General features: G+C 46.3%; 1 protein-coding gene across 1 annotated transcript in view; it reads left to right on the top strand.

The window, feature by feature from the left end:
* WLS (Wnt ligand secretion mediator) overlaps positions 1-5111 on the top strand; it is a 103792-nt gene extending 98681 nt beyond the window's left edge. Inside the window, exon 12 of the mRNA XM_082686448.1 lies at positions 4155-5111. Coding sequence (XP_082542574.1) covers positions 4155-4264 — 110 coding nt within the window. The 3' untranslated portion in view covers positions 4265-5111. The remainder of the gene's footprint in view (positions 1-4154) is intronic.
* The last annotated feature ends 8188 nt before the right edge of the window (positions 5112-13299 follow it).

The following is a 13299-nucleotide window of genomic DNA, read 5'->3' as shown; positions in this document are numbered from 1 at the left end:
TGAAAAAAGTTTTTTGAAGATTTTTAAGAACCTGCTCTCCACTTTAAAAAATGGTATATATATTTTTGTGTGTGAGAGAGAGAGCCGGAGCAGGGTGGGAGGGGTAAAGGGAGAGGAAGAAGCAGACTTCCCACTGAGCAAGGCGCCCAATGAGGGAACTCCATCCTGCCACCCTGGGATCACCGCCTGAGCCCAAGGCAGAGCCTGAGCCACCCCGGCGCCCCCTATTGTCCAATTTATTTTCAACACCCAAAGTGTAGGAGGGACATAACCTTAGAGTCAACCGTAGTCCTGTCCATGGAAATAGTTTAGCTTTACAAATACTCTACTCTCCTTGTATTTTTTAATTCTGCCACGAACCAGGCTGGACTCTATTCCAGAGAGTTACTGTTTGAACTTAGTTTTGAAGGTGAATAGGAGGGAGGTCAGTATGGGATTAGAGAAAATTCCACAGGAAAGAATGAAGTCAAGGGTGTTATAAAAAGAACATCAGCTTTGGAGGTAGACATAGATGGTTGGGAATCCTGGCTCCAGTGTGCACTGAGTCGGACCTAAAGAAATATGAACTCGTGGTGCCGGAGCTTTCTGGCTTCCAGGTCTGGGTAACACGGTGTTCATTCGCCTTGGTGGTTGTGAAGACAGAATTAGTTAGCCCCATAATGTTCTAAGACTGCTGGTCTCCAGATTCTGTGAAACAATCTTGGAGTTAACCGTAGCACATTTTCTTTCCTTTACTCCAGTAGCCACAGCTACACAAGGGATCATCATTAAAATGTGGCCAGTCTGAGGGAGCTGTGGTAATTGCTGTCTCATTATAGCATAGTTTATAAAGCTTTCCGTGTCTCGGGACGTGTTCCAGCCAGTTAGAATCAAGCAGCAAGCAGCTACCTACCTATAGATGCCATATCATAAATAGGGATCCACTGATAGTCCTCAGTGAGTCAATCCAATGCCAGAGATTAGTCCTATTTCACAACAGTTAGACAGAAACAAGCCCTCATCTCCTTGTTAATTAGCTGAGAGCAGCTGACACCATAAGCAGGGAAAGAGACTGACTGCAAACCGAAGAATTCTTGTCTTTACCTTTCTTAATTTTTTCCCCATTTATTCTTCCCTTCTTCCCTAAACAAGAAACATAATGCATTTTTGGAAAGGGTGTTGTGGATTTTTGGTTTTTGGTTTTGTTTTGTTTCTTTTTTCTTTTTCTTTTTTTCTTTTGTCTTAGAAAAGACTTGGAGCATGTTTGTGTACTGAGTAGCAGGAGCCAAGAGTGAGGGAGAGTCACAGATGGAGCAAGACCTTGGCAGAAGTAGGGGTTGATGGAATTTGGAAAGAAATGGAGGGATTCCCACTCCTGCCATGTTACTGCCGTATTCCCACATTCACTCCCTAAGGGGGATGCGGGTGGGGGGAGCTGGCCTTCAAGGTACAATCAAACCACACATGAATGAATCATAGATTTGTCCAGCCAGGGGCCCATTGGTCTGGGTCCTCATCCCAGCTCTGCTGGGAGCAACCTGGTTCACATCAGAGAACTTAATTGCCTATTTGAGCCTCAGTGTCTTCCTGTCTTACAAAGAAATACAGGGCTTGCTGACCTGCTCCTAGTGCAGGGTAAATACTCATAAGTAACAGCTCTCTTTACTACCCAGACGCTGATACTGTGTGCATTAAATTCTCTTTCATCAAACACGGAAGCAGAGTTAACATGCTGCACATCTCATCCAGATCATGCTTGTATATGTTTGTGACCGGATACATTGTATGTGGACTCCTCTTCTGCAGGCAGTCTTGCTGGCTGGTAGGGACTGGATTGTTTACAAAGAGTCAGTGTAGCCTAAAGGTTCCACAGCCTGGGTTCCTGAGCCTATTGGTCTGGTTTAAATCCCACCTCAGTTTCCCAGCCTGGCCTTGGGCAAGTTACTTAACCTCTCTGTGCCTCATCTGTTTTCTCATCACTAGAATGGAAATGATGAGGGTAGCGATTCTGTCAAAGCACTAGTATGAGGATTAAGTATGTTAGTATTTGTAGAGTGTTTAGAACAGTGTCAGCACACGAGAAAGACCTCTCTGTGTGCTTATTAAAGTAATTTGGTTCAAGTGGTATGTAGGATCATACACATTTTTTAGGACATGCTAATGAGAATCACATTTTAAGCTTAAAGAATTAGCATCTTGGGTTCAAAACCTGAGTAGAATTACATTCTAGTGTCTATTTTTAAATAGTCCTCAGTGAAAGAGATTCTTTAGGTAAACTCTTGGAGGTGCTAATGGCTTTATTGGGGTGGTCAGGACTGTCTTTGGAATTTTAATGACTCATGCAGACATCCTCTTCCTGACTGTGGCTTTGAAGTTTTGATGGCTCACCCAGATATGCAAATCCAGAACTAGCTTTGACCCAGAAATTTGAGGCCTAGGCATTGTGCTTAGACTGAGGAGTGGGCTAGAAGTTGCAACCCTGAGAATGCAAGCTGGTGGCCTGGGAAAACTTGCTTGTTGTACAAGTAATGGTTCATTCAGTGTGGCCTCTGGGGGCTCTGCGGAAGGCTTCTGCAGGCTCTGCACCCCATTGGTCTCTGTGCTCAAGGAAAGATAAAGCTGGATGTGCTGGAGGCTGGCCTGAGAGCCCCTTTATTACTTGCTCTGCCCCCAGTTCTGTGGATCAGACCCTTGGGCAAATAGCCCTGAACACCATTAGCAGTCCTTTGCATCAGCTCATGACCCAGCTGCTGAAAGAGGGGAGTCTCTCAGGTAGAAAGCCGCAGACCAGCATTTACTAAGACTGATGCTGCCGCACAGCTGCTGAGAAATGGGTCTAAGTGAAAAACTAATACCACGTGGCACATGTGAGGAGCACCAGCTTCGCAGCCTGCGGGACCAGGATGTGGGGTGACTCCTGGGTTCTGAGGCCTGCAGATGTGTTGAGGCCCAGCAGTTCTTAGACTAGTGACAGGACATTAGCTGTAAGCATAGGACTGAAGCTTTCTTCTAAGTTTCAACCCCAATTGAAAAGTGCACTTATTTATTTAATTCTGTGCTTTGAACTGGGACAAATTTTAGTCCTAGAAAATATGTGTACACAGTAGAAACATAAAGCTATAAATATATAAAAAGCATATATCGTAATAAAATAAAATATAGCATATAATAAAAATAGACATAGAACATATACAAATCACAGACCTAACCCTGACCTTTCATTCTCCAGCACCTCTTTCTGCAAATCTGCAAGTCCTTGCGCATCCCACCCAGACGCGGTCTGAGAACAGTTAGGTCCTGATGTTTCCCATTTTCCCTTTGCCAGTTACATGTTCATTTAGTTTGCCTCATGGCAGGTAGGGGGCTTTAATTTACAGAAACATATTTTTTCTTGCTAGTGGAGAAAAGACTACATCATTCTGTTTTAGCAGAGGAATATGTCTGTCCCTGATGAAGAGTCCAAGACCACAGGTGTTGTGTATAGAATTCCAGGGGCAGCAGAAAATTTTGAGCACATTTCTAGGACTTTTTTTTTCCAGGAGGAGAAAACCCCTAAACGTTTCTGAACCCAGTCTGTTCGTAAATATAGGCAGGTCTTGTTTGCCCTCGGGTGGCGTAGCTGCTTTGTAAATTCCTCAGTGTGTCCGTGCCTCACTCCCCATCCCTGGGGAGGCGTGTTGTGCTGGTTTAGCCTGCGGTGGCCTCGGAGTCAGACTTTCCTTCCCTGGCCTAGTTCTCCGGCTCTGTTGTGTGTCTGCCTCTCCACCTGGGGCAGTGTCCTTACTTCCCTCCCTGTTTCCTCATCTCTAAAGCTACTGGGATCCCAGCGCCCACCTGGGGTGGCTCTTGGGAGGATTAACTACGATTACATATAAAGCCTGGAGAATGGCGTCTGGTACAAAGTAAGCTCTCATTAAATGTTAATAATGACTACACATGATAGAAGCAGTATGCTGACTCATCTATCATTAATATCTCCTCCCTGAGAGACAGGAATGCTCCCAAAGTACCGCAGAGCCCGAGTGAAGGGGGTGCACGTTGGCCCAGGTGTTTGTGCCCTGGGGGTCTCTGGAAGCTCGGGATGTGGAAGAGGGCTGGTGTTGGGGCTGCTGTTACGGCGGCGAATACCAGCTTCTTCCTCCTCGCACACATCTCACACCAAAAACCTCTTTCAGGTGATCTGGGTGTCCACAGTGGGGAGGAACTACAGCTCACCACCACCATCACTCATGTGGACGGACCCACCGAGATCTACAAGCTGACCCGCAAAGAGGCCCAGGAGTAAGAGGCTACAGCATCCCGCTGGGACGGTCCCGCATCTGGGCCCCTCTAGCTAGAGCGGGGAGCGTGCCCCAGAGAGCTCAGGCGCAGAGGAAAGCTCCAGGCTTCTGGCTGTGGTTTCCTGGACCAGCGGCAGAGACGTTCGTCAGTTTGCCTTCCTACTGTAGCTCTCGGAGGACAATTCCCGTGGCCACTAATGCGTTGTGTATGATAACAAAGCCTCTGATATGACACATTTTCTGTGATCATTGTTAATTAGTGACATAGTAACATCTGTAGCAGGTGGTTAGTAAACCTCATGTGTTGGGGGTGTTCTCCTTGGGGGATGGTTTGGGCCAGATGGGGTCTATATGGAGTGGAATATTTGACTCTCTTTCCTGTTTTAGATTCTAAGATAGATTTTAACATCTTTGCAGGCCAGGATAGGCTGCTGTCATAGTCTTCTCAAACCTAGTCTGTGACCACTTGTTATCTGTTGGGGTTTTTTTTTTCTATTTATATCTCCAACTAGCCTATTGAGTTAATATTTAAGTTGTCAATAGATGTGTGTCCCTATTTTTTATGGCATAATATAAAATAACTGAATTTCATGAGACGGTCTATTACGCCAGGGGCATTTCAGCTTTGAAACCAAATCTGTATATCCAGTACTAACCAGTCTGTTGGATGTGGGTTTTAAAAAATGTTTGCTAAACTACCCGAGTAGGATTTATTGTATTAAATGGCCTTTGGGTCTGAAAAGCTTTTTTAACCTCTTGCTTAAAATGTGTTTTCTTTTGATAAGATGCTTCCAACAGCCTCCAAAAGTGTAGATCTGATCATTTAAATAAACCTGTATGTATGTGCCCTCACGGATACGCACACGTCGTCCTCCGCCTCCACCACCGCTCATGCCCGCGGGATCTTTTCCCTGCTGAGTCTGGGGGTGGGGGAGAACCGGCTGGGGAAGCAGCTTTATGAAAAGTTAAAATATTTTGCCACCAAATCAGAGTGTTTGGGGGGTGGTATCAATTTCTGGAGCTAGGGTCATACTTTCTGTGCTAGGCTGGCAACAAGCGCTCACACGTGTGGCCCCAAGGGTGGGGAAGAAAAGTTAGAGGATGTACAGCCGGACATCTGAACCCCAACCCCCTTATTCCCACTTCCCAAGTAGCCTGTTTCATTGCATTTTAACTCTGTCATCTGAGAGGCCACGTGGCACAGCAGAGAGAGAGGATACCGGATCGGGCGTTCCAAGGCACGGTTTCCTGTCATCATTCACAAGATGACCTTGTTGAAACCTCCTGACCTAGCTGTTCTCTGACCTACAGACTGGCATTCATAACCTTTCATCACTGCACGGGGTTGCCCTGCCAATTAAATGAGTTAGAGTATATGGAAATGTTCTTACGCTCTAAGCCATATAAACGTGCTCTTCCTGGAGTCGAGAAACCATTTTGTGAGTGTTTTTCACACACACGGGCCTGCCGGTCTGGGGCGCATGCCATGGAATTTACCCACTCCGCAGCCTCCATCCTTTCTCGTCCCTGATTTTGGCTAAAGTCACACTCAGCCATGACGGAAAGACACACACACACTTTGGCTTTGGCGCTTCTCCCGGGCCTTTTCCTATCCTGGTAAACACGTGATGTATGCAATCAGACACATTCGACATCTTTTCTGATCAGCCACTGTGGCGCCAGGAAATCCTCGTAGCCTGTGCCATCGGGACGGGAGGACGAATGTAAATGTCACTAGTGAACTCCTGTCCCAAAGGATGGAGGGAGAGTTTCCTCCTAAGGAGATAGGAAAGGCTTCAAGTTGGCCTTGAAGAAGTAAGATTTTACCAAGGCCGCGGGGCAGAAAGGAGACACAGTCCAAAAATCATGGGGGAAGTAAAGAGCAGAGAAGGTTTGGGGGAGGCCTGTCCTCAGGCCGGGCTGGCACATGGGAGGAGTGGAAACAGCAGATGAGCCCCGTGTCCCTTGAGCCACAATCAAAAGGGTGTTGAATGCTGTGGTAAGAGCTGTAGGACAGAACCTAAGGTGTTAGGCAGAGAAGCGATACGATCAGAATGACCACTGGATCAAGGAGAGGCTGGACGGGCTCAGCAAAGAGATTTCCAAGGCTAGAACTAAGAGACAGTAGAGGACATGGAGAGGATGGGAGTTATTTGGAGATAAAACTAACATGGTTTGAGAGTTCTGAATGTGAGCCTCATGAAAATGCAGCGCAGCGTCGAATCACAAGCAAGCCCTTGCTGGGTGAGGGAATGGTAAGGCCCGAGACAGAATTCGTGGTTCCTAGAGATGTATCAGTGCATCTGTTACTTAAAGGACTGTAAGTAGTAGAAGTCAAGCCTAGCAACCTTAGAGCAAAGAAGAACTTCACTAGAACTTTCCTAGAGTAGCTCATGGAAGAGTGGAATTAAGCAGCAAGATTAGCAACTGGGACAACTCTTAGTGACCCCAGCACCAGGAATTCATGGACCTTTCCCCTCAAGCTGTACCTATTTATACCAGTCCACGTCTCTGTCTCATTTCAAACCTAGGAGGGAGTATGTGAGCAGCTCAGCCTCAAGCAGCTATCTGTTCCTTTGCCAACCAACCATGTTCAGGAAATTGAGTCAAACAGCTGCTAGTGGCTCACCCCGTGGATTGGGGTCAGTTTCTGAAGAATCCATTTTGAGTTGGGTAAACACTCAGGAAAGATCTGCCACAATGAACAAGACAATGAACTTGGATTTGCTGGGCTGAGTTTTCAAAGCCATCTTCTGGAAGAATCGACAGGGTAACAATTAGAGGTGAGAGGTAAATACACAGACCACTGGGGGTAGGAGGTTTGGCAGTCCTTATCATCCAGAATAAGACGTACAGCTGGGGCAGAGCATCAAAGCTTCGGGGAAGGTAGCTGGCAAGAGTGGTGAACTGGCACAGCCTCATGAGAGAAAAAATGAGGTTAGATTACCCAGAAAAATGAAAGTTGTGAAAAAAGTCAAAGAAAGAGCCCAGATTCACCCGGGAAGGAGTTAGAAAGCCTGAGAGATTTGACAGCATTTAAGGAGTAAAACTTGTTAGATTTGGTGGTTTGAAGTCTATGGCCTTCTCAAGTGACAGGACAGAAGTCAGACTTGGAGCAGAATTAATGGGTGGTCTTGTTGGGAAGGGAAGAGGTAGGAACCAGAGTAAAGGGGGGGGGGGGCTTGTGTTTTGTCGTCTGAGGGGAGAACAGGACTGAGTTTGTGAACCTGAAGAGTGAGCGCCAGCCCTGAGGTGAAGATGATGGTGAAGTAACATAAGCCCCAAGGAAATTCAGAGATTAGGGATCAAGAACACAAGTAAATGGGTTAGTTTTGAATGAGTGAAAGGATACTTTCATCCAGAGACGGGAGAGAAATAGTGGATGGATATTAGAGGAGAAACAAAGTCCAAAGGAGAAAGGTTGCCTCCAGTCCCTCAGGGTGTTCTGTCATCTCCACAAACATGAAATGAGTGCTGGAGTTCTCAGTTTCAAGAGTGCACATTGAACCCAACCATTTTTGATCGATGGAAGGTTCAAGAGACTCTCCAAGAGGTGAGAAGTAGCCTTTATTAAGGACCATTCATCTAGAGAGAAAAAATTACTGGCCATGTATATCACCAGTTCTACAAGCTCTCCTCAATTGTTCAGGTAGCTTTGAAGAATATGATAGAAAAGAAGTAGAAAGCTTCCCAATTATCTGCTTTTTTAAAAAGAAAAATCAACGTATTCAACAAGCAAATGAAATACACTTTCCATTTCAAAGAGAACAATATCAGTTTTATGTGGTTCAGTTGCATTGGGTATTCACGAGGTGTTCCTACAGCTTCCCCTTCTGGGAAGGAATTGTCCGTAGTAACCATGTAAGTGGTCCCCCGCGTGATCTCCGGGTTGTTTCATCCTTCCTCGGAGCTGAGGTAGATCGTGGCAACAGCCCTCATGCCTGAGTCCTTCAGCATCTCTCAGATCTGACGGAGCCCTGAAGTCACATCCTGGCAGTTACTTTTGAGAAGGTCAGAAGAAATTCAGAGTGGAGATTGGTCTTGGGTCTCATTCTCACCTGGACAGTTCTATAAACTATGCTTTATCAGCTCCTTCAAAATGATCCGGATGTGGGAGGCTGGCCGGTCACACTGGGGAACCTCACTAGATGGCCGTTTCCACGTAATCTCACAGTGCAGCAGGCACACACTTCCTGCGGCTCCGTCACCCCAGACATGTTCGCCCTTTGCCGTCATTGGGTAATCATGGAGGCTAAAGGAGGAACACAGAAGAAACAGAATGTCTCAACCACAGTGAAGCCTGAGGCTTCCTTGAGCCTCCAAAGAAAATACACATAGCTCCCTCCAGAGTGCCTAGCAAAGTGTGGGAATTCAGTCGGGGAGGGTTGTGAGCCAATGAACACACGTTGGCTAATCCTAATCTCAGTCTGACTGCAATGGAAACATACAGTCTTTGGGACCCTTTTTTTTCATTCAAGCCAACCTTGCTCCTTTCAGGATATGTTAGTGGCCCCGACTTGGCTGAAGTCGCCAGTACAGTCTGACATTCATGGAACTAGACCTTTGTCCCTGTCTTTCCAGCTCCGTTCATCCTGTGGTGCTACCAGAACCATCCTGACTTCTACAAGCTTGCTCTCACCCATCGCGTCTTGACACGTGACTGCTTTGGCTGGGTAGAGATACTGGTTTCCAAGACTATCTTCAGTGATGCCTTTTCTCTGGACATCAGAAGGGTCTTCTAGGACCCTTTGAACCATCCAGTGTCCTGTTGGGAGCAATGCTCTTGGCTTCGGTTATTGAGACGCTGTTCAGTATTGAGACCAGCCCTTCCTTTGTGGCTTTGACCTTCTTGTTCTTAGGAATTCCCTCCCAAGTCCTCTTTCACTCAGGCTGCTCCCCTCCAGGTTTGTATCTCAGTTCCCAAACCCCTCCTGCCCACCTGGTTTCCAGACCCTTCCCTTGTGACTGCTTCTTGTTAACTGCAATCTGGTTCCTCACTGTTCCAAAATGGGTTACTCAGACTGCAGTGTTGCTCCAGGGAGCACAGATGAGTGTGAAAAGAATACTTCTCCTGGGACTCGACATCCTAAGAAAATGGCACCAGGTTTTTAAAAATACCCACATCTTACTTTTTTGCTTCTTGTGACCATGTAACCACTCAAACAGAGTTTTAAAAATGAGCATCACCATTCGTTTACATTCAGCAATACTTTTCAACGTAATTATAGGACTTTGCAAGTATCCCAGTGATATTTCACTTTTCTCACACAGATTAAAAGGTAAAACACAGTTTTAAAATAAGCACAGTTTGAAATATAAAGGCAAGGAGCAAAGGCCTTTCCAAGTGCAAAGTGGGTTGGTTTCAATTGCCAGAGGCTGTACAAATCTATTCCTCCAAGACCAGAAAACCCTCCCACCGCTTGGACATCTCTCCTTTGTTCAGCTTTCTTATACACACACACACACACACACACACACACACACACATCCCATTACTGTGGACCTCTCTTTCTTTGTGTGTGTTTTATAATAAGGAACTTTATAATTTACCTATTTTCCACCTAAAATCACCTCTTGATAGTCACATAGTGGAGATCCTACTTCACATAATAAAGAATGAGTCTGGGAGAGGTAAAGTGATGAAGTTGAAACAAAGAAGAGGTTTTCAGTCCCTGAACCTCCCTGTCTTTTGAGTAGCATATTTGTAGGAGAAGCATCAGGAATTTGTGTTTTGAGCTGCAACTCTCATTAGAGCAGAATGACCTTATTAGGGAGATGTTATTCTAGCCTCCAAAAGAGCTTCCTGCTCTCCACTTCCATTGATGGCAAGTGTCTGCCCTCTTCTGGCCAAACGGAGGATGACAACGACCGCTGAGCAAATTCTTTTGGGACAAAAGTTAGACCTTGGAATCTGGGAAGTGTGTAGGTGCTCCAGGGTAATTAGTGCTTTTTAGTGAATTCTGGTCCTGGCTCTACATGTAACTTTGCTCTGGGACACTCAGGGCACCCAAACCACCCTCCCACACGCGCCCCCCCCCAACCTGCTGTCCCTTGAACTAGGTAATCTCTCACCAGCCCTGATTCTAAGAATCATAAAGGTGGCTGTGTGCTAATGATGTCCTATAGTAATAAGGAGCACCTGATCCAGACTCGCTGGGCATTGCTGTCTGGCGTTTGGGGGGAGGGGACGCTGGTATAAATAGGTCGCAATTAGTTATTGACTCTGCAGCCCCACACCTCTCCTTGCTCTTCTGAGCTACGTTAGGTAGCTCCTGTACCCAGCAACCCTTTTCCAGAGGGGTGAGCCCCGGTGCAAGGGCCTTCACCCCCAGTTAAGCAGACTGTCTCCAGTTCAGGGACACTGACTGAGCTACAGCCAGGAGCAGCCACCACAGGAAATCTCCCCACCAGATGCCTGGCCTACGTTCCTCCCATGCTGACCCAATGGAAATGCTGCACTAGCTGTGCAAGGTAATGGAGTGGGTTACCTGTGTTTTTTCTAATTTAAAAATTTTCCTCTTTCATCAAGCAAGTGGAGACCTAATGGGGTGGATAGTTTAGAAGACCCTGGCCAGTACTGTTACTCCACAGCTAAGCGCTGTGTGTCCCTGGCCAAGCTACAGTACCTTTCTGGACCTAGCTTGATCTAGTTTGATCAAGTGTTTATTACGCCACATTTAGTAATACTAAATTTTGGGAAGAAGAATACTGCATAAGGATATGCACCCTAGGAGTCACAGTTTGGAAGACAGGCAGCAGCTGCACGGATAAGATTTGGGAGTGTGTACCGTGTACCAGCTTGATGCAGAGCAGGGTGTGTGAGAGAAACAGAACAAGGACAAAGAAGAAAAAGAAGAGAGGGAGGGAGTGGGGAGGAAATTGAAAATAAATTGGGGCCCTGAGAAAAAAATTGAAACAAAATTTGTTGTGAGTTGGAATTTCTGCCAATCATTGCAACTGACACAGAGGTGAGTGGGTAGGGGCCACTCATATAGGTGCTATGGTAACTTGTTAACCCACCAGCCACCCAGAAGGGCAGCCCTATTAGCCTTGGAAATTAACATGTAAACCAGCATTGCCCAGAATTAGCATCGGACATAGCTATTTGCCGCCCTCTGCTGGCCAAAATAAATAATGTCTGCATTACAAAAAATCAGCTTATCTGCTTGCAACAACACTCACCCAAGATTTATTTATGGAACACCTATTAAGTACCAGACACTGTTCTAAAACAGACTAGTGACCAAAATAGACAAGGATTCCTACCTTCATAGTATTTATTTGATAACAATGATGATAATACCTAACATTTATAGAGTCCTTGCTATGTAGGGGACAGGCAGTATTGATATTTGATATTTATCAGTCTGATATTTATCAATTCATTTTAACCCTTAAATTATTTTTTTAAAGATTTTATTTATTTATCAGAGAGAGAGAGCACAATCAGGGGGAGGGACAGGCAGAGGGAAAAGCAGGCTCCCAACTGAACAAGGAGCCCAATGCAGGACTTGATCCCAGGACTGGGATCAAGACTGGTTCTGAACTCAGATGCTTAACCCACTGAGCCCCCCCAGGCATCCCAACCCTGAAATCAGTCCTATGAGTTATGACTGAGCTACAGTCATAGGAAAATGGGAAATGATTATTTCCCATTTTACGGATGAGAAAATTGCTGTACAGAGAGGTTGACTGAACCACCTGAAGTCACACAGCTGGGAAGTAACTGAGCCTTGTTTAAATCAGTCTGGCTCCAGAGCCTGTTCTAAACCACTGCGTACATTCCGTTTACTGTCATGTTCTAGTAGATATGCTCTTCTTCCTGCCCCCAATATTATACAGATGGGGAATTAGTAAATGGCAAACACCGGCTCTGCTCATTTGGCTCGGGCTCAGCCACTCATCAATTTCTGCCACCGTACGGCTCGAGCTAGTCCCTCACCCCGTGTAGGTGTGGGAAGATTAATGCCTAGCAAGTGCCTACTCACAACAGGACCCTGCCAGCTGTATCCCCCATCCTCCTCCCTCTCAGACACTGGCCCTCAGATGGGAAGGTCAAAGAAGCCACAGGGGTCTACAATTTTTAGAAGCCCTTGATTTCTATTTGTTAATTTCAAAAACCAAGTGTTCTTAATGTCAGAAAAAATATTAATTTTATAAGGAAAGAAGAACATATTTTTAAAAGCCAGTTTTTAAGAGTTTACTGTTACGGTATATACCCGAGAATCCTCTCTTGTAACCAATGTCCAAATAACCGTGGTTATAGCACCAATGAGAAACCTTAAAGAAACACTGATGTGCCAGCCCCTTCCAGCAGCCCCATGGCATAGGTAGTGACACTCACAGCACTTACAGATGAGTACACTGAGCTCAGAGAGGTTAAGTCACTTGCCTGGGGTTACATAGCCAACACAAGGCTCTGCCTGGATGACTCTGTTACCACCACTCTATGCTATGTCCCCAAATGAGGGAAGCATGATAAACTGAGTGACTCACCTCTAGGACCCAGGGATCCCTACGTGTCTTCCCAAGAGGCAGAGAAAATGTCTACCTGGGTTTTGTCTGACCTCGAGGGTTCTGTTGCTGTGATTTGGAGGTGACAGATCTGTGTGTCCCTGAGGTGGTGGTGGGGGGGGGTTAGGCCAATTCTCACGGGATGCAGATCACCAGTGTGGAGCAGTCACGAGCCCAGGGGGGCCTGGAAAGGACTTCTTGAGAACAGTGTTCAAACATGAGGTGGCAAGCATTGTCCCCCACACTAGAGGAGAGGCTCTCCGCAGCTTATGTGGGGGAGGGAAGGGTGGGCAATATCATTTTTCCACGTATTAAAGAGAAGGGACTGTGGCCCAGGTGAAGAGGCTTGCCAGAAGATACACAGCAGCTGGGGGTCAGTGCTGAGCCTAGAGCCCAGACCGTGCAAGGCCAAGGTTCCTTCTACCTTCAGCCTAGCACCATGCCGTCTTTCAAGACAGAAGAGCAACATCAGCATCGCCCAGGATCATGAGGGAAATGCAGATTCTCTCCCAGCCTCAGGCCCACA

This window comes from Mustela nivalis, assembly GCF_964662115.1.
Source record: "Mustela nivalis genome assembly, chromosome: 10".
NCBI lineage: Eukaryota > Metazoa > Chordata > Mammalia > Carnivora > Mustelidae > Mustela > Mustela nivalis.
Note: the sequence above shows the minus strand (reverse complement) of the source record. Positions and strands in the feature narration are given on the sequence as shown.